The 21,433-nt window shown below is 40.9% G+C and overlaps 1 protein-coding gene across 1 annotated transcript; it reads right to left on the bottom strand.

Annotated features, from left to right (window-relative positions):
- Nucleotides 1-2,321: 2,321 nt before the first annotated feature.
- Nucleotides 2,322-21,335, bottom strand: arhgap25 (Rho GTPase activating protein 25). The gene is made up of 11 exons (XM_084945492.1): nucleotides 18,360-21,335; nucleotides 14,084-14,286; nucleotides 10,871-10,958; nucleotides 10,591-10,704; nucleotides 8,054-8,258; nucleotides 6,265-6,397; nucleotides 6,064-6,137; nucleotides 5,749-5,870; nucleotides 5,232-5,386; nucleotides 3,339-3,883; nucleotides 2,322-2,918 (listed from the first exon to the last, which is right to left on the bottom strand). The coding sequence occupies exons 1-11, from the start codon at nucleotides 18,421-18,423 to the stop codon at nucleotides 2,720-2,722; spliced, it is 1,902 nt and encodes a 633-aa protein (XP_084801618.1). The 5' UTR covers nucleotides 18,424-21,335; the 3' UTR covers nucleotides 2,322-2,719.
- Between the last annotated feature and the right edge of the window lie 98 nt (nucleotides 21,336-21,433).

Here is a 21,433-nt window from a genome sequence, read left to right as displayed (position 1 = left end):
TCAACTTTGTGAGATGCACATGACCGTGTTATCTCACAACTTCCTTAATGAGGATTTTGTAAACACTGTCCTGTAGCCTCTTCCTTGTGGAAGAGCTATTTTGTTTGGGTGGGTGCTCCAGAGTTGATTTTCTGCACTTGTTTATTTGCTTTGTAAATGGTGGATTCTTGCGAGCTGCTGCCTAGGCTCCATTGACCATTTCTCTTTTTTTTGGACAAAATACACCACAGGTCTGTTGATATCGTTCAGTGCAACAGGATGCATCTATTAGGCAACGGTGGCACAAATGAAATTGAAATGCAATGAGGTGTGAGGCCTTAATGATAGAGCGTAAAAGATACTGAGTTCACTTTGGGTCTTGACAACATTTCAAGTAGCTCGTGAGAATGACAGAGCAGTACAAAATCATCATTCCCGTTCGTTCAGCCACTTCCACACTTGTGTAACGCTTGCTGAAAGTTACCTCCTCTGAGAAGAGAAGCAGTATGTCTGAAAAGGGGTTAACCGAAATCAAGAAGAGGTGAGGCACGTTCACGATATTTCATCTGGGGTACCAGCTTGCAAGGCATTCCTCTCAATTAGAATAACAGGAACAAGTCAAAGGTGATGGCAGTGGAAACTGGGTGACTAATGAAGCAGGCGTCCGAGGCCTCGTCCAATGTATTGGCACGTGCTACACGCTACAGTACGTGTGAAGCAAACAAACAGCTAAGCCGTGAGAGACTCTGATGACACTAGTTAGCAACAATTCACGCTGGCTTCCAATCAGATCCGAACAACTGCTCGGTTCGTCACCTGAACCCTCGTCTCACTACACAACTGTCCTTCATTCCTGAGCTTCTTTGTGTGACCCGCAGATACACTCCTGATTTTGGTGCGTCACACAGATGGGAAGGAATGAGCCTTTCCTGCCTCTGCCACTCATCTGCCAGGCTGATGGTTGACAGACGTTCTTGTTATCTGCCTCTTTGTTAAACTGCTGCTGCAACAGGCCGTCACATCTTCCTGGTGGACTTAAGAAAGCTTGATAGTAAAAAATGTCTATTTGCACACAGAGTCAGGCCCCTCCATATGGTCTCCATTATTGGCCCAAGAGTGTAACAACTGAGGATTTAGGGAGCCCACAGTTGCTATTTTTGGACCGAACCTCATAGGAGCAGATATTAAGTCCTGATATCCTGTTTCTGAATTTTAATGATTTCCGTCTGTGTGTTCACTCCCCAGTGTTATCCTTCTACGACTATTGAAAATCAACACAACTTTCACCACAAAACCTCTGCTGTAATACTTATTATTTGTACTATTTTTTAAAGTAGTACATAATCATTTTTGACAACATGGAGACATCGTTGACAAAACATTGACTAAGTCACCATTTTCAAACACATCCAGGAGGACCCAGAGTTGCCGAAGACCCTTTGTCTTCGCCAACTCCTGAGGGAAAGGTCTGGATATTCACCAGTTCCTAACCTTTCCCCGCACTTCTGTCATGATATTGTGGGGTTTTAGTGGATATTCCAGTACCTGTTATTAATAACTGGAAGGCTGGGGCTGTTTCCACCAGAATCTGCTGCTCTCAGGCAAACACAAATCCAAACTGGGACCAAAGAATAATTTCTGATATTTGTTCATAGACCCAGAATGGACCACAGCACAGAAGACAAATTCATTGCTGGGCCTAGTTTGACTGTGGTTATCTAGGTTCCGCCCACAGTCAAAACTCAAGCGTAGGGATACGCTGAAGTGACTCTAAATTGACCGTGGGTGTGAATATGAGCAGAAATGGTTGTCTGTTTCGATTGTCTGGCCCTGCAATAGACTGATGACTGCTAGGATAGGCTTGAACAGTTTGCTTCTCTCATAGCTTGAATATTAAAGATGGATGTAGCCATCTTTTGTTTCATAACATCGTCCAGTCCTCTCTTGGCCCGAGTGATGTTATGATCGCCTACCTATTGGCTGCATCTGTTTGTACCATCCGGTGTGCCAGTTAAAGCAGCCACGCCCCCATTTTTAACCCCTTTTGACGGAGAGTTAGATGAAACCTAACCTCCTGTACTGTGCTGATGAAGGGTGGAGTTAGCTAAACAGACCTTAGAGGTTTTAATGGGAGTTACAGAGTCTCGGGATTGACACCTTTTTGAAGTTCACATAATTTTTTCAGCCATGTATCTGTCCCGATGTTCCTTAACATTCCTCAAGAAAGATTTTTTTTCTGTTTTCTGTTATTAATTTGTTTGAACTGTGGGGGTAACACAACATATATTGGTACAAAAAAGCTTGAATGAGCTGTAAGATCATTTTGCGCATCGACAGACACATTTCAATTTGTGCAACTTTATTAATTTACCACTGAAATGAAACATGTTTGAATGACACACACTCTTTGTACTCTCTAACATTCATATTAGTTAAAGTCCCGTTATCCTCGGATCAAAGGATTTGAGCAGAGTTGATGCCTGACCCTAGATTTCCATGCAAGTAATTCATGTAAATGTGTTCTGTATGACAGTTACACCAGATGAAGGCAATTCATACACAGTGACGTGACTGTTGCAAATGGGAGGATCAAACATGTCCTTAAAATAAAAAACAAATATAATAGTCAATAATTTATCTATAGGACCAAACGGTGACTCCCAGTTCCCGTGTTAATGGATGAGGCTTCCCTTGTTAACAGGATCATAAATCCACATGTAAGTGAATCTCAGAATTACGTTTAAGTAGGAGCTTTCTCTCTCATGAGGAACTGCTGAATGTCTCTTTGCAGCTCGCCGTTGCGTCTCTGGGCCTCGTCTCTGCTGCGTTCTGCATTTTTTAGGCAGATCTCCAGAGCGGCCACACGGCGGCGTTCAGCCTCCAGGGCCGACTGGAGCTCTGCCACGGTGGCCTTCAGTTCCTTGTTCTCCTGCTGCAAACTGCAAGAGGCAATGACAGACATAAACAGGTTCACATGTGCAGTAAGAAAGTCAAAGGAAAAGCTAAGCTGTGCCAGGAAGAGTTTCTGCACCGACAGTTTTCCCTCCAAATCACTCATGTCAGTTTTGTGTGAACACATGGACTTGTGTCCAGTGTAAATAAACTTGTTTTAAGTTTCCAGGAATCTAGTACAATTTATGTTTATTATACTCCAGGGTCTGCTTTGCTCATATAAGATTCTCTCACATTGAATCCAGGCTCTAAGTGTTCTGCAACAGCACATCTACACTCTACAGTTTCGGGGTAGAAATTGAGCATTTCATTTCAGTATTTCTAAAACATTTCATTTTAGGAAAATTAGTGTTTAATGACTGAAATGGTGGGTCAGGGTGTCCATGTGACTCTTTTGCTAATCTCACCTGTCTAGAAGTGGCTGCCCAGGGTCTTTCTTCAGCTCTGGCATGCTGTTGACCTGTGGAGGAGGACTGCTCACTGGCGTGGTGTCTACACTCTTCTGATTAAAGAGCATCCGGGGAGACTGGAAGTCACTTTCAGGGGTTTGCGGCACAGAAGTGGAAGAAACTAAATTCTCACTCCCCCTCCGAGTAGTCAATCTGTCCTCCTCCTCTTTGTTACTCATTGTAGACCCCCCGAAAAATGATCCTGACGTTCGCAGGTCTAGGATTTTAAAAATGTCCTCTGACAGCGTGCCGCTCTTCTCGTCTGTGCTCTCCTGGATCCGACTCCACCTGTTGAGGGCTTCGGTCTTGGCTGCCATCCCGGTGAGTGGGCAGTTGAAGGTGGGGAGGGTTTGGGTGCGTTTGCGGGGGCTTCCTAGCCAGTCATCTACAGAAGGAGACAGAGGTTCCTGCAGCGAGGTTTTGGGGCTGTGGTCTCCCCTGAGTGGACCCGGACTGTCATTGTCCTCCTCCTCCGGAGACTCAGACAGACATGCGTCACCCATCTGACACAAACACAGAGAACACAGACTGATTACACATACAGAGATTTGCTATTTGCTGACAACATAGGCCTAAATTTCTTATTAAGCTATTATCATCCTCAAATGTATCCATGTAGCAAAAGTACTCTACCTCTCGGTCAATTTACCAGTAAGAAGACCATTAGTAACCAATAGCATAATAACAGTCACAGTCTTACATGTCATGTAGCATACAGAGACACAGGAATTAACACCAGAGTCGATCTGGACGTCTCCATCTGCATTATTTATTTATTCATTACGAGTCCCATTAGTTCCGCCTTAAAGCACAACTAATCCTTAGTTTTCTGCTCTTTGTTCTATATGATCTCAGTGACAGTGGGCATCCCTAACATGATCCTCTAAAGCACACAGCTCAGGCTTTAACTCGTTTCCTGTTTAAACCTGTTGTTCACAAGGGGCAGCCAATCAAGAGAAAGCTGACTTAAATTAAGAGGAAAAGGAGCAAAGACAAGTCCAGACAATGTAAGGCCTCACCAAAGTCATGCATGAGAGAGATGAGGATTATTCTGATCAGTTAATCATGCAAAGCTACCCTAGCAGTGTCCAACAATAACATATAGAGCAGAGAATGAGCAGAATAAGTCCCATCAAACCAAATACATACACATTAAACACATATGAACACATAAGATGTGACCTGCAAATAAAAGACAAAACGACAGCAGCAGGACGATCACGTCTGAGTGGAATTCCACTGTTTCTTTGTTTCTTTGTTTTTTACATGAGAAGACTGGAAAACTAAAGAGAGAATGGAGAGCTAGCCCAGCTTTGTTTAAGGTACAAACATGTATGTCCTGTCACCTCAACAGCTCAACCATTACCGCATCACCACGATCCTTGTGTACTTAGTTGACATAAAGCTTCTTTCAGCTGCTCCCTTATTCACAAGGGGCCACCACAGAGGACAGATCTGTGTGTTTGATTTGGCAGATTTTGAAGCCAGCTATTCTTCCTGATCCTCCCAGTCTCTCCTCCTGGTCCCAGGGTTTCTTCACAGTGTGGAGTAGCTGTGCCAAATAATCACTGTGCTACATGAACAATCTCCTGGATCCACTCGTATGTTTATCATATCGAAGTCACGATGAGTGATAAGTATTTCCCAACATCAACCAGCCACCTGGTAATTGTCATTGTTCTGTAGCCGCTTTTGTTAATAAACTAGCACTGTTGTTTGTCACATATATAAATTCTTAAGAAAAAGCTAGTTTAAATATTTTATAAATTCAAATTTCAGTAAAATAACGTGTCATTTTGACACACTAACAAGCTCGTTGCAAAAGCCTAATGTGCGGCTGAAGGCTCGTACCTCTGCAGACTCCCAGCCCACAAAGCTTCGGGGAGCATTCTTCTGGCTCTCTGCCTTGTTTGAAGGAGAGGGGGGAAGCACATCTTTGGAAAGAGGAAACAGAGTCTCATGTCGTCTGATCATCACCGTCATCAGCTTCTGGATCTGAGGAGTCGCTGTGAAGAACAGAAATGTGAAAAGATTATGATCAAAAGCTCTTATCTTTTGGCTTTTATTCTCATTTTTGATACACTTTCTTCAGTCTTCAATATTTACTTGGATGGGTTTATGCAGTTCAGACAGATCGTTACAGAGACATGAGATCACTGGCTGAAAAAAGGAACCGAAAACAAGCAGAGGTAGAATCTACTTAGAAGTAGATGTGCTAAATATTACAAAAGTATCTAAATGGTACATCAAGCAAACACACTGTTGTTGTCTCTTGTTGTTGCCCAATATATCTAACAGAAACACAGCTGAAACTGGGGTCTTTTGAGATGAACCAAAACAGGTACATCAGTGAGCTGTGTGTCCTCACCCTTCATCACAGTAATAGGATCTTCTATCTGAGGTTTTAGCAGGTTGATGCCCATCACAGTTGCCAAGTTCTCCACGTTCATCTTATTCACCTTGGAGTGTAGCTGTACCTCAAACAAGAACCTGAAAAACAACAGGACACGTAACCAGACACAGGATAGTATGTCTCAGACCGAGAGGCTGATCTCAAAACAATACTGGGGTGATGGACCAGAGGGTCTCTGTAGGATCTGGTAGATGTACGGGTGTCTTTCTTTTAAACATATTAAGTTATTTTCAAGTTTGGATGTAATGACGTCCTTCAGCATCTACTCACCGACAAACGTAGCTGAGAAGATTGTAGTTTACTCTGGGGAGCAGAGCAATTTCTTTGTTCAACCTCTCCCAGCCCTGAAAACACATGCAAGCAACCAGTTTAAAGGATACATACGCTCAAAACATCAGAGGATATCCACTTCTTGTCCACATGTACGCTCAGCTCTGTATTCATCTTGCAGTGTGTTTAAATTAAGTGCACCTCAGAGCTGGTGGAGTCCAGGAGGTTGGTACAGTCCAGGAAGTCTTGGTACTGACTCCAGGGGACCACAGGTTCAGGCAGCTCCCGCAGGTACAGCTTGAGTAGTGACGCCACCGTGTGGACATCTGTGTCGCTGTGGCAATTTAAACGATACTCATTACCCAGCGAGAATAAACCATAGGGACTGACTGGTGTGGAAGCTCTTGAGTTTATCAGCACATCATGAAAGGCTCTGCACAATTATGCTTTCAATCACACTAAGATATGTGTAAATATTTTCTTGGACGCACAAATAATCTTGACATGGTGGTGTGTAGCATACACAGGGTCTGGGTCTCTTGTACGGAGTTTGCTGTTGTAACTGTGACAAGAGTGCAGTTCAAGAGGGAAACTCGAGGCCTTGCCTTTGATTTTTGTTGCAAAGTATCTGTCGGTTGGCTCAAAACTCATGTTCCCTGACTCTACTCACATTAGATTACAGACAAACAAGCAAGTTAAGTTAAATGGATGTTTTCATCTACAGTTTTCTGTCAGAGGAGCTTGTGATGTTGAGTAATAAAGGCATCCTCCCCTGTGCCTGCCAGAACAGGATGTGGTATCACCCTCAGCTCTGAGCAGACACAAATCTATCAACTTCTCACTACATCTCTCTCATCTCTCCTTGCTTTCTCAGAAGAAGAAGAAAAAAAAGAGCTGATGGTGTTGATTGATTGAGGTTAGGATATTTGTCTCCTTTTATGGAAGTGGCTCTTATCGAGACAGCTAAATTTGTTTGAAGCACATTTACTGTGTCTTAAAGTTTCTTTAAGATGTGATAATTTATTCGTGTCATAACAACTTTACACTCACTATTTCCTGTGAATTCTATATGAAATTCATGCTGCTGTCCTTTTCACGGGACTGCTGTGATGAGCTAAATGCACCCAATGATTCATTAGCTTATATAGTAGCAAAACGTGAAGTAATTTATCAAGCTTTCACATCATTGTGACGACATTTTGGCCACTCTTCTTTACTACATTGTTTAACTTCATTAAGGTTTGCGGGTATTTGTTTATGCACAGCTCTGTTAAGGTCCTGCCAAGCATTTCAGTAGTGTTGAGATCTGGTCTTTGCCACTGCAACACCTTCATTCTTTTCTGTTTTACCTGCTGCTCTAGAATACTTTGGTATACAGAGGAGACTATGGTTGACTCAATGACTGCAAGGTGCCCAGGACAAGTGGCAATCAAACAAGCCCAAGTCATCACCCCTCCACCAAACATGGCCAAACATCTCCACATTGTTGCAGAAGGGGTTGTTTCAGATGCAACTTTGCAAAGCTGGGCTGTGCTACCGAGGACTTTTTAGAGAGAAGAGGCTTTCTCCTGAGAACACTTTCAAGCAAGCCATACTCGTTATGTTGTGTTCTCAACATTTAATATGCTAACTGAGGCCTGTAGAGACCGAGATGCAGGTTCACCAGCTGACACTCAGGGCAGGACCCGCACCATTGGGGCACATCTGGCCAATACAATCGGGCCATTATTCGCTTTAGTCCTGGGAAGATTGTGGTATTGTGTTAACACACCTGAATGCTCCAAAGTTTCTGCATTTATAGAGGTGCTCACACTTGCTGATAATCAGTTAATCAAGTTCATTTGATTAGCAGCACCTGGCTGCCACTCATCCTACCCTATAATTCCTATGGAAGTTCGAAGATGTGCTCAGTTTTCCAGGGTCAGATGCAATGATAATCTCATATCTCCCATGTCTTGAATGACTATAGAGAGAATAGTGAGGTCATTACCTGGGGAAGGAGGGCCTCTCTCCTGCATCAAAGGCATCTCTGAACTGTTTGACAGCATTATCCTGACCAGGGAGGCGGAAGATCCCCTCTTCGTCCAGCCCATGTTCTTTGATGAACTCCACGCACTTCTGCACCAGGATTGGGACCATTTGAGGTCCGAAGCGCTGCTCATATGTCACAGTGTCCATGAGACTCTTTCCAAACACTGCAGACAGAGCAAAGATATTTGGCATAGTTGGCATAGTTTGGCATAGTTAGATAAATGATTTATAAAACAGCTATTGTCCCTTTTCATGTTAGTGAACAGGTGATCGTAGGGCAATGCTTAATGCTTAATCACTCGATTTGGTTGAATAAAAACATTTATATCGAGAGAACAATTCTCATTTCTTTACATTTCTTGAAAAAACATATTTATTTTTGACATCAGTTTTCTTTAAATTTGCACACAGCAGGAAATAATCTGTTTCAAACACATTACTAGAAATACTCCATAGTTTCGAGTACAGGAGTTTCCAGCTCACAAGCGTGAATGCACTCAAATATGAGCTGCTCAGTTTTCACACTAACATGATCTGACTTGACACATCACACAGACTTTATACTGGGCAGGTTAAAGACCAGCAGAAAAACCCAATATTACTGCATTTTAAATTACACCACTATAATCTTTTGGCTCTAAAAATCTGGATTGAGCTGCAACAATATTTTTGCCTACTAATGAAGCTGTTAAGTAAAATTAGCCTGTGAATATCACTCACAGATATAAATTTGTAGACCTTTAATGGCATGACTACTCTACAGTAGGATATTTATGGATATTTGGTATTTGAACTGTCATTGCAATAATATCACACTTTGTTGTGGTGAAATTATAGAACTAAGATAACTAAAACTGCCTCCTGACCTACTGTTGTACAGTGGAGGACAGAAAAAACCTGCAGCGGGTGGTGAGAGAAGCAGAAGCACACTAAGCCCCCATCACGAACATCTACACTGGCAGACTCCAGCAGAAAGCCTGCAGTAGTCAATGATTCCTCTCAGCCTGGTCATTCCTTTTCTTTTACCCACACCCTTCTAGAAAGTGCTACAGCTTCTACAGCTGCAACTAAACCTTCTACAAGCGTCAAATGTGTCTTCTCTGAAGAACATATGATCCGTCCCCACTTTGAACTTTACTACAGCAGGCTATACACTCCTCTGACCCCATTTGACACTACATTACATATACTATATATATCTTTTAATCATAAAGATGATCTTATCTTATAATTGCTTAATTTTTACAATTATATTTCACCATAAAATATAGGAACTGTGAAATCGAGGTAAACAATTATCTATTAGCATGCATCAGCCTCCTTCAGAGTGGCTATGAAGCTATGCATGGCCCTTTGAACCTGAAATTGTGCAAGTGAATCAAATTAAAAATGGCCTAGTTTGTCAAATGAAACCGAGAAATTGTGTAACTCTGAGTGGATGTCCTCGATTTAGCAACTGTCATGCTGGCTGTTCTCTTTCTTTTAGCCCCACATGGATACTTGTCAGAAAACGCAGTGCACTTGCTCTGAAAATGACTTTCATTATTACTATTTGTTACTGCAGATGAAGTGTAATAGTAAGTCAAACGCAAGCAAAACTGCCCCAGCAATACTGACTTCTCTGTTATCATCGGTGAGTTTACCCTTATGGATTTGGCATCCATAGCTTGGGGAACTAAAGATTGACCATTGCTGTGTTATTTTAGTCTGACAAAGCTTTTTTCAGTTTGTGAGCTTCATATTTCATAAACACGAGAATGCAGAGAATCATTGGCAACAATCATAATGCATTAAAATGTTTCCCATTTTCAGGGTTTCTGTCAAAACCGCAAGGATTTACTGACGGACATGAGAAAACAGCTGGTTTGACTCTGTCTGATGCTAGGCTCTAGCCAAGGCTAATCTACCTTCAAGCACTACTAATACAAGACCTTAAAACAAATATCACGTTGCTTTAGCAAATGTTTTTTCAGCTATTAATTAATAAGTGACTTTTATGTATATATATGCTTGTTTATATTGTGCTATTCTTAGTTAGTGTATTGTCTGTCTTTGTTAATGTTTGTTTATAATGGAGCACTGTAATGGAAAATAATTTCCAATAAAGTATTCTGATTCTGATTCAAATATTTTGAAATATTGTGTTTTTATGGGTAGGTAATATGTTTTGACTACTAGCTAGATTGATGACTTCCTCTTTTACACAAAGCTTAGCTAAGCCTTGCTGACATGGATTGTTTTTTTTTGGTTTTTTTGTTCGATTAAGTGTTTTACTTTTGGATGGTGCCAGGCTAGCTGTTTTCCTCTGTTTCCATTCCTTTTGATTAGCTAAGCTAAACAGCAGCTGACTGTAGCATCACGTTGTCAAAGGTCAAATATGAGACCTCCGTTAGTCCACTTATCTCAGCTGAATTTGCCGACAACGTCCAAGTTTTTAATTTCATTAGTCAAACAGGATTGTTTCAGTTTAATAATCTGTGGCAGATTTTACTGAACCTCCACTTGTTGGCGCTCCGATGACTCTGCGCAAGGTGCGTACCCACTCCTCCATGTCACTCTGGGAGTTTGCCATCAACACATGGGGACATCGCTCTCTGTCTCCAGTTGAGCCTGTCAAACAAACAGGAAACAAGAAATATAACAGGAAATATAAAAAGGTTTCTGCTTTCCAATGACAATGAAGGGATTCCCCTAAAAAAAAAAAAAATCCTCTTTAGGTCTTGTAGTAAAAATATCATGTAAGGTCTCAATTGTGAGTGTTGAGTGTGTTACTTACGTGGTATGATCTCAAAGAGGTACTTTCCAGGGTCATCTGAATTCGGGGGGAGTTCGTTAACTTTACTGAAGCGCAGCTGGATGACTCCCTGCAGGCCAGATCACATAAGCACAAACACACTCAGAATTGTAAAGTCCTTCATTGCCAAGAACCAACCAGCGCAATTCACACACATACTTACATTTACCCTTTAAAAAGCAATTGGTATCCATGCTGTGTGAGCAGTGGGAAGGCCTAAACAGGTGCTTTTGTTGCTTATTATTACTATTTAAATGCTTACAAGCTGATGTAGTTTAAGATGCATTAATTAGGGATGGGTATCGAAAACCGGTTCTTGTTGAGAACCGGTTCCCACTGTTTCAATTCCTTGGAATTGTTTGCCATTTTTGCAAACGATTCCCTTATCGATTCCAGTCGCCCCGAATGACGTCACCACGTTGCGGAGCGTCATTTACCTGGCAGGAAACATGGTGGCTCAAACGCTCAAAAGTTTGGTTATACTTTACGAGAACGGATGACAACAGGGCAACTTGCAATACTTGCAAAGTAGATATTTCATTTAAGGGAGGAAACACTACGAATATGCAAAAGCATTTGCTCACAAAACACGCGATGACCTGAAATGAATGTCGTGTTTTTAATTCCGCTCCGGACTCGTGAATCTCAACCCAGCAGCAGCGGTAACGTTTGCACGTCCTCTCCCGTTAATGCGGCAGGTAAATAATCAACTAACAGTGCATATTATGTTAGCGCGATCTGCCTTATTACAAAACCTGCCATTACTGTGCATTTAGGTGACCATGATGAGAGAGACAGAGTCTGGCTGGCTCAGATGCTGCCAGTTCTCACTGCAGTTTACCGGTAGCGTCTCCTTTCAGGCCAGGATAGACGAATGTCACCGAGCAGTGACTAAGTTTGTGGTCAAAGGCTTGCACCTATTTGCCACAGCAGATGCCCCGATTTTCGGTAAGTGAATGTGTTTAATTGTAGGCAGGGACATTACTGGATATTCTTGTGTAATTGCTACAGAATAATTTATGTTATACTTTGTTATTGCTACAGAAGAAAATTTGTTTTATTATTTTACATTTACTATTTTTTTTTCCTGGGGACCCTGTGACACCCCATGGAAGAGCCATAGGCTGGATCTCTTAAGAGCTCACTGTTGGGTTTGTAAGGCCATGTTACTCCTAAATTTCTATCTTGTTCAAAGAGAAGATATAAAACAAAGTTCTAAGCTAATCGACCTTAGTGTTCTCCTTTTTTTAAAAAAGAATCGATAAGAGAATCGATAAAGAATCGAATCGTTAAACAGAATCGAAACTGGAATCGGAATCGTGAAAATCTTATCAATACCCATCCCTAGCATTAATGTTCACTGTTTATGACAGAGAACTAACAGCCCTAGCCTCTGTTTTCACTTCCTCTATCTACCATTACCCTCAACCCCCCTAAGTATTAAAACTAAAACATTATTAAAACAGAAGGGTTTTGGAAGGCTTTTGGAGTAAATCCTCAATTTTGTGCTTTTGCAGGAGACAAATCACTTACAACAGAAGAGGTTAGGAGCAGCTACAGCTGGCAACATGCAGTCCTAATTACATTTTATATCTAAGGAAATAAAACGCTGCTTTGTTTCTTCATGTTTCACACCTTGATATGGTTGATAACTTTGACCACTTTTTGCTACACCAGTTTCACTGCAAACAAAACTACGTTTTCAGAGCTCAGACAATAATAATAATTTGCTTGCCTTCATTTTATAATGAATACCAACATGTAATTACGGTTCAGTTACAAAGTGCTCATTAAGTCGACTCAACTACCTTATTAAGGAGTTCAATTCCAGTAGGATTTTAAGCAGTATATTAGTATTCAATTGCTATAGACGGTGATGAGTAATTTAATCATGCACCTTTGCAAAATACCATAATGTAACTATTCGAAATGAGAATGCAAATGAGTCTTTTCAATTGCATGACAAGCCGTGATAGACGTAGATAAGCATCAGAATAATGGGTTGAGGTTTGGAGCGCAGGTCTTTATTTTATCACTGAGCAGAGCGTGACTGTGCACACTTCTTTCTGCTAACATAGCAGCTATCGATCCAACCATCAGTCACTGCACACTTAGTGTCAGCTTTACGATTCTGACATGAAGGCAGATAAAACAGAACCTGAGCATCTGAGCTGCGAGTGGAACTGATGCCTGGTATTTCAGCTAACGTTCAAATCTGGAACTTCCCTGACACACCCACACAGGACACTACAACATCAGTGGACATCAGTGGAAAGTGCTGACTGTGGCAGACAAGCAGACATTGGTTGGCTGCTGGCTTTTAGCCAATGATTCCATTGGTAATAGTGTTCAGCTAACGCTGAAACATTAGAAATAAACGGAGCAACATTTTACGTTTAGGCACTGATGAGTTTGTGTAAATATAAATAACCTCTTTATGCAACTCAAAGGAAGGAAGACATTTTAAAGGAATTTTTAAGATGCTTTTTCTCACATCTTTTTTATTTCTTTGAGCGTTTGCGGTTACAGTACAGGTTAAGCCGGCTATTACAATATAAAACATGTAATTATTTATGGCACCATCTTTCTGAAGGTTTGCTTTTTGGCCCAGACAGATCTACAGCATACCAACAAAACTTAGCTTTTTCAGAGATGAACGTTACAGATGTATACATGCAAAACATAGCTTTAAATCGCACATAAATGTGCAATATTAAAATTCTTTCAATGGCAGAAGGTCTTTCATGTGAGGCTTCCTGCATCAGTTGTTTTCTCTACAGGAAATGTGTAAGGTTAGCCACACAGCTAGCAGTAAGTTTGTGGTCTTAATTAGACTTGATAAAAGACACATTTCTTATTAACGGATGAATTCTTTACAAACGTGTGCATTTAATTATGAATAAATGCATTTATTGCAAAAATAGCAAGTTTATGTGACAGGAATGATGATTCGGTTTTATCTGTGCTTATCTCCACGCTTAACCACTGCATAAAAGAAGCATAGCTTCAATAAGAAACTGGGACATGGAAATAACTTTGATGTCTTGTCATCATAAGAACTTCTTTTAAATATATAAATATATATAACATGTGAATGACTTGTTTTGGAAGTGATTTTATTCTAACAAAGGCCAAAGTGGATATAGAAATGAATAATTTTGAAAATCTGGATTAATCTGGTAAGGTCAGCCTTACCTGGACAGTAGTCTCCTTATCATCTTTGTGGTAAGTCAAAGTGCTTCCTCTCAGAACAAAGTAGCGCTGCTGCCAGTTCTTCACTAAAGACCTCTGTTGCTTCTTCAGCCAGCCGGCCTTCAGCGGCCTCTCCATGGACCTGTAGGAGCGCGGCGAGCCCTGGCCTGGGCCTCCCTCTCCAGGTATCACACTCTTGGACCGCGCTGCCAAACACCACAAGGAGGCAGCTTGTAAAAACGTCAAGAACAACAGCGCCCAGCGTGCTGTGTCACAGCCAGAGCGATGAAATATTACCAAAACACCAGCGGTACTCAACTTCAGCAGAGCACTTCCTCTTTTTTGATATGAATATGCATCAGCCTATCAGGGCTGAGACAGCAGCTCGCTGTATACTATTTTTGTTCCTCAGCTATTGAGTTTCAAGCTGACAGGAAACTGCTGGTCTAAGCTGACCAGTTTCCTGTGGAAGGTGCATGAATGCAGCTGTGATTGTACTAACATAAATAGCAGTAGACTGACCACCAAACAATATGTTGGAAAGGTTAGTGGTTAAGTTATGGACAGATAATGTCACATCACCTGTGACACTAGAGAGCACAAGGAGTGATGAAAGAACAAAGGTGACGTGTAGGCGGCCTAGTGATCACAGACTAAACCACAGACGGTTTGAGTCCCAGACAGCGAGGTAGGATCAGAGATAGCTGGACTGAGACTGAGCCCATTTTCTCAGTGTTTCTTTAATTCTCTGTGTCTTGTTAGGCAAGATGACAGAGTAAAAAGAGAAGAAGAAGGGCCACAGTGGGGTAAACAGGAAGTAGCCACATCATTGCCGGAGGCCTGGTACACTTTGAAGGTCTCCACCTACAAGCTTTAGAGTCCTTTGGTCTCATTTTAATAGCACCACCCTGATTAGTGGAAAGTTAAAGTTGAGGAAATGTGAGCCCACACACATCGACTGATGTCACACCCCACCCTCAGCTGACAAACATACAGTTCCTTTAATGTCACTTCATATCGTGACTAGCCAGATTTCCACAGCACCTCAGAGATGTGTCCAATAACCACTATTTAGAAGATATTTGCGATAAATCCAACACTTTCAAGTCAAGATGGACTCGGGGAAGAATGATGCTCAGTTTTACACAGACTGTGAAGAGTTTCATATCGAACTAATAATTGTAATTTTACCAATTTACATATTTCTGCTCAAGTGTATAAATGTGACTACCATCAATAAATGTACGTGCCTAGCCTTGTTTTATGACGGCTTGTGATCAGACCGGATAAAAGTAGGACCAAACAAATACTTACAATAAATATTTTACTTTAAAAGCCTGATTCTTTTCAAAGAATACTTTATATGTTGTTTCCATAAGCTAGCTGAGAAAATTGATCTCATTCTTATAGTTTTGTGCTAAATAGAAGTAAGACACCACCAAGCATGAAACCAGAAGATGGGACAAAAGCTAGCCTGTCCCAGATCATGGTTTTTTAACTGGCTTTGTTTGCTTGTTTTTTTGTTAAACTGGAAATTGTTGTAAATGCCGATATATTACAGTGTAGCAGTGACATTTATAGTTTAACTCTCTGTAGAGCCAGGTTAACCTTTTTCCCTAATCTTTATCCTGGCAAAGCATTAGCAAACAAAGCTTGCTAATGCTAATAAGCTAACTGGCTCTCAATTAAACTTCATACTCAACAGAGAGACATGAAACCCTTCAAACTTGCTAATTATAATGTTGTACAATTACAGAACCACCTTTAAAAAGATCACTGTTGTGTTATATAATGAGGATTATGGAGCTAGTGAAAGTATTTATGTTTAAGAGAACTTGACTAGCTATTTCCTGCAAAGTTCCTCTAAAGCCAGGGTTTGATCACAAGCTACGAGATATTTCATTCCCTGGTACAATTTATTTATTATTAGTGAATTATTTTTAAAAAATCATTTACAGTGCTGTACAGAAGTCTTAAGTCATCCCATTTCTTCCTCTCATTTCTTTATATTCTATTTTCAAGGAGCCGAATTTCCTTGTAATTTGGTCTTGAGCAATAACTCTCTGACGTTAGAGTCCAGTCCGTGAACCTATTTTTTAATCCACTTAACACTGACCTATGAGTAATTCCAGCATAAAGAAGGAACTTAATTCCAGGGATGAACCACAGTTGTGTGTAGATATAACAGAACCAATTTTAAATGTTGCTTTAGGCACTTCTCTGCAGGCCTGCCACAGAAACATAGGATTTGTTCCCATTTTTTATTGAATATATGACAAATGCCAAAGATAACTCACCCTGACAGGCACAAAACAGTATATTTCACCAACAAAGTGATTCCCTAAGTCCTTTTAGCTACAAACATGATGCTATCAGTCATGGATTGGTCTCCCCGTGCCCGGATGGCCACATTATTGAATCAGTGTGGAATTATCTTGACCTTGGAATTATGTAGGGAGCAGAACAAAAAGTAGCCAACATTAAATGTCCTTAAAGAAGTCTAGAGAATTCCTGAAGACTGCTTAAAAAAAATTAGAAAGCTGCCTAAGACAGTTCAAGCTATGTTGATGCCTATTGTGAAAGTCATGCCAAACTGTATACATCTATGTAATGTTTGCACATTTTTCAGCAGAACTGCACTTTTACTTGCAAAATTCAAAGAAATAAGGGGTGGCTAAAGACTTTTGGTAAAGTACTATATGTCTCTGAGGACTTTGGATGCCATACACAGAGAATATGTCTGTGAAGGTTCTCAGTCATCCAGGTCATCGTGGTCTAAGGAGCTTGGAAAGAAAAGTGTCTGGACTTCTTTAAGTTGCTTGAAGACGTTTCACCTCTCAACTTAAAGAAGTCCAGACACTTTTCTTTCCAAGCTCCTTAGACCATACACAGAGAAGTTATGCAATGCAGTTTTAGCTTGCTGGTGCCCAATTTAAATGTCTGTACTTTAGGACTTTCAGAGGCTCTGCAGGTTCTTCCTTTGTAACACAAGTTAAACGCCTTCAGTCTGAAGCTTCATATTTAATAGAGAGGCGTTCAATGTTCTCATTTAATCCTGTAAAATAAGAACATCTTCAAAAATGTCAACATATGACATTTATTAAAGGAATGGTAAGTACTTGGGTCAAATGCCTTATTCCTCATCATTAACATTGACTCTGAAGGTGTGTGTTCGACCTTTACAATACTTTATGAAAGGACAGATGCAGTATGACTGTGCAGACATTTGCACATCATACAAGCCTGCACTTACATATACAGTATGTAGGCAAAGTTACACAGCCACAGGAACTTAGCTCTTGCATCAGTTTCCTGTTGAAAGGCTGCTTCACTTTAGTCCCAGAGCAAAAAGAAAAAGAAGCATCCACTACCTAACACAAGATATCTCAGGGTAGCATGAGGAGAATCATGAAGGGTCACCAGAGTTGAGGAAGTTCTACTTCCATACTGGCGCAAGTCTGGGATATTAATATCCATGTGAGGCAGATAAAATAGATGCCGCTCAGGCAGCTACTTCCTTCCACAGTACTGAACAACGCTGACACCAATGGCAGAAAAAAAAAAGATTAGAGTTAAAAATTATGGTACGACTGTACTGTAGAAACTCATCTAGTCACTGCTAGTGTCTGTGCTAACCTGTCGTGCCTTGAAAACCTGAGAGGAAACACCATTAAGTACTGCACTGATTCCACCCTGTGCAAACACCGCTGAGCACAGTATCAGTGGATCTAGCACGCTGTACACTTTAAAAATATATCCTTGTATTAGCGTTGTTTGGTCAGCCGCTGGGGGCTACTCTGAGGCCCTCAAGAGAGGTGACGCAAAGTCTTAAAGCTTTTTGTGTAAATTGAAACCGTGAATTCTATGGTCTACGACGAGGGGTGTGTAAAACAAAAAAAAAAGTGGGGTGTTAAGCAACTGTGGTCAACTTCGCCATTGTGCTTAAAAACCCACACAACCCCCTTGTTATGCCTTTGCTATCGGCTTGTTTTCTAGTATGAACCACCTTTGACTTCTTTGGTTATACCACATGTAATTATAGGCAAAGAAATCAAAGGGCCACTGTTTCTTCTACGAGGTACAAATCTTTGTTGTACAAGGTACAGATCTTGCGGTGTAAATGTGAATGTGATCCCTGATTTCTTGGAATGTCAGTTGGTCAGTTTAAAGTTTACACGTCATTAGATAAGAACAAAACCGTTTCGTTTCTAAAATTTGAAATGTAAAAGCCTTGCATCTGCTCTGGCTGTCAGTGAACGCAGCACGGCCACTGGCTTACCTATGCGAGCTGTCTCTGCCTTGAGGGTGCTGAAGTCCCAGTTGCGAGGTAGTTTCAGAGACATTGTCCTTCATTCATGCCACGGGTCAGTGTTTTAGTTCGCACATGCACCTCGCCGGAGCACACACACGCACACAGACACACACACACACACGCATACACACACACTCAAACACACACAGAGAAAGAGGAGATCTCGCAGATCAAACTTCCTTCTTCCTGTGTGTTAATCTTCTCTTTTTTTTTCAGCCGTTCACAACACGTCCCCTCGGGTTGGCTTTACTTCCATGTTCTGGTAGCTTACAGCATAAATGGCTTCCAGGTTGTTTCTCTAAAAGGTGCAAAAAGCTCCAGGGCTTCATGTAGTGGGGAAATCTTCAAGTGGCTAATGCTGGATGGTGTCACAAGAAGAAGGGGGGAGAAAAAAAAAAGCCACCAGCGTCTTCTTAAAGGAAATGGTTTGTACCTCTTGGTGTCACTCCCTTAGTGAGCATGTTGCTTCGCAGCTCAGCCCTCACTGAAGCAAAAGTCAGTATTTACAGAGGTGTTGTAAATGCTGATTTTTTACATCTAAGGTGAAAGGTTAGGCATCTCACAGTGGCCCACAAAATACTCCCGACTGCACTGATACTCCATCATTAAACAAGTGAGCAACTATTACACAGCTGGGTGTAAGGAAGTCAACTAAATGCAACTAAATGGGGAAGAAGCCCAAGAAGGAAGAAACCAGTCACGCAGTAACCACTTTTTTTTTTAAATACCTTTTAATTTTCTCTGAAACAAGACAAAGCACATTTCCGCATCAAAAAGAGTACAGCTTTTCTCTAGACAATGTACAACGCAACACAAACCATTGCACATTTCAATAATTATATAGTGAAATCATATAGCTATATAATAACTTCAAACCACAAAATATAACACAAGGCAGGAGGGGAGTCTACACAGCATGTGGGACAGACACATCTCTCCCATACATTCCTTTTTTTATTTCAAAGAGACTCCTGACTGAGCAGGATGCAAAAAAGCAAAGTGGCACTGTCTTGATAAAAGTAGCACAGAGGCGTATCCAACTGTAAGTGCCCGAAAACAGGGGAAGAAGGAAAAAAACAACAACAAAAATCAGGTTTCTCTCTGAAAGTGGCATGATTAGCTCTTAAAAATGACCTGCTTGTGAGCAAATCTCAACTTCAGGGGTTACTGGAATGTATCAAGCAGCAGTCAGAAAGGGTCAAACCCATCCACCCAGCACAGGAGCTCCAGCTCTCTCTAGTGGCCGTCTGCAACACCAGGCAGTGAAATGGCAGTACAGAGCTGCAGGCTTAAAAACTGTCGAAGGACAACGAGACAGTGAGGCTCAAAAAAAAACAAACAAAAAAACCCAACAAAAATCACAAGATATCTATTTCTGCTGAGACACTAGCTACCTGGAACCTACTAGAATGAGTTTCCACACTGATTCAAGTCACACTCCACGCAGAAGTGAACATACAACGGCTATCAGGGAAAAGGTTAAATAAAAACACCCAAATGTACTAATAAAGCCACAGCAAGAAAACACCTTTCTGTCATCTCTGCACTTTTTCCTATAATAATAATAATAATACTTTGAATATTCCTCTAAGAAAAATACTAAAGAACACTCAAAATAGTCTTCCTAAACAGCCTCTTAATAAATGTATAATATAGTAACTTTCAAAACGGTTTGCTTAAATAAAACATCTTCAGAAAGACGGAGTAGCTAGATGCAGCACAGAAATCATGAATGGAATGACACAACACAAAGCCATGCCTGGGTTTACACAATGGCTCCTGTGGGAAAAAAGGTGACCCTTTTATAAATTGATTGCCACAATCTAGATCTGGGTAGCAATAAAGTGCATTGCTTAAAAATATAACTTTTTTTTTTTTTTTTTTGGGGGGGGGGAGTATCAGTTCAGAGGAAATTTAAGGTGAAATAAAGCAGTCGTTTACTGTATCAGCTGATTTGTATGGCTAGCATAGAGACATGTTGTCACACAGACAACATAAATAAATATTTATATATAAATAATATAAATAGTATGGGTTTCTTACTCTCCGTGATCATATCCCTGCTACACTGACTACTGCATGAATGTTCATATTGCTGTTTTATCCTATGAGTACAGACATGAAACAAAACAATGAATGTGTGCAAACACCATCCAAGTCTTTTGTCTACAGGGCTTCTCACCTGAACAATCACCGGTAATCTGAGTGGATTAATTTTCCATCTGTCTGTGAACTTTAATAACTCAGCACAGTGGAAGAAAAAGTGGAAAAGCCGAGGATGAAACAGCCAGACAATTCCCACAATGCATCTTAGCAGCGTATCCCTGACTCAAAGGCCCACTTTATTCCACCAAAATTTGTCTGCAGATTATGAAATGATCAAGAGCATGAGTCAGTGTGTGGCAGGTTTAATAAAAACAATGTGGTGGCACTTAAACATCCCCAGATTGTGTGTGAAATCAGAAAAGAAGCCAACTTTAATGAAGTCCCAGCTTTTATATTTTATCATTAAATCCAATACACACAAACACACTTGAAAGTGGCAAAAATAAAAAAAGCCGCCACTGGAAAAGGGAATGAACTGCAATACGTACACAATAACGGATTGTATTGGCCAAAGTTTCACCCAATGAGACGGCAACAGGCCACAAATAAATCAAGTTGATCAGTCAGTATCGATATGCCGTTTGTGCTGCACTCAAGCGGTGAAAAACAGTGACATCACAGCACGCACAAGCAGCTGGTGGCAGTGTAGAAACCCTAACTGTGGCACTGTTACACATTCCAGCTGTCAGAGGGAGTAGCCATAATGCAACGATCCCTCTGTACCTTACAGTCAACAAGCAACGGACCGCAAAAATAAAAACAAACAAACATGTAAAACAAACATAGCCAGCTCTATTTGTGACATCATTTCTGCTGAACAGCAACAAGATGATAACGTAGCTTTTATGCTCCCTAAACAAAACCACCAATAGTTGAACTCAAGACTTGATGGACCTAAAGTGGACCTGTGCTGCTTTCCTTTATTTGTTCTCACA

Source organism: Perissodus microlepis, chromosome 12 (assembly GCF_051167445.1).
Source record: "Perissodus microlepis isolate ML-2025 ecotype Zambia chromosome 12, ASM5116744v1, whole genome shotgun sequence".
Lineage (NCBI taxonomy): Eukaryota > Metazoa > Chordata > Actinopteri > Cichliformes > Cichlidae > Perissodus > Perissodus microlepis.
This window is presented reverse-complemented; position numbering and strand designations above follow the sequence as displayed.

Excerpts from the sequence above, each read along its gene's own strand:
- arhgap25 (XM_084945492.1), bottom strand. The coding sequence starts at position 18,423 with ATGTCTCTGAAACTACCTCGCAACTGGGACTTCAGCACCCTCAAGGCA. Across the intron at positions 6,138-6,264 it reads TGGACTCCACCAGCTCTGAG|GGCTGGGAGAGGTTGAACAA; the intron begins GTGCACTTAATT and ends ATGTGTTTTCAG. Across the intron at positions 3,884-5,231 it reads TGGGCTGGGAGTCTGCAGAG|ATGGGTGACGCATGTCTGTC; the intron begins GTACGAGCCTTC and ends TGTTTGTGTCAG.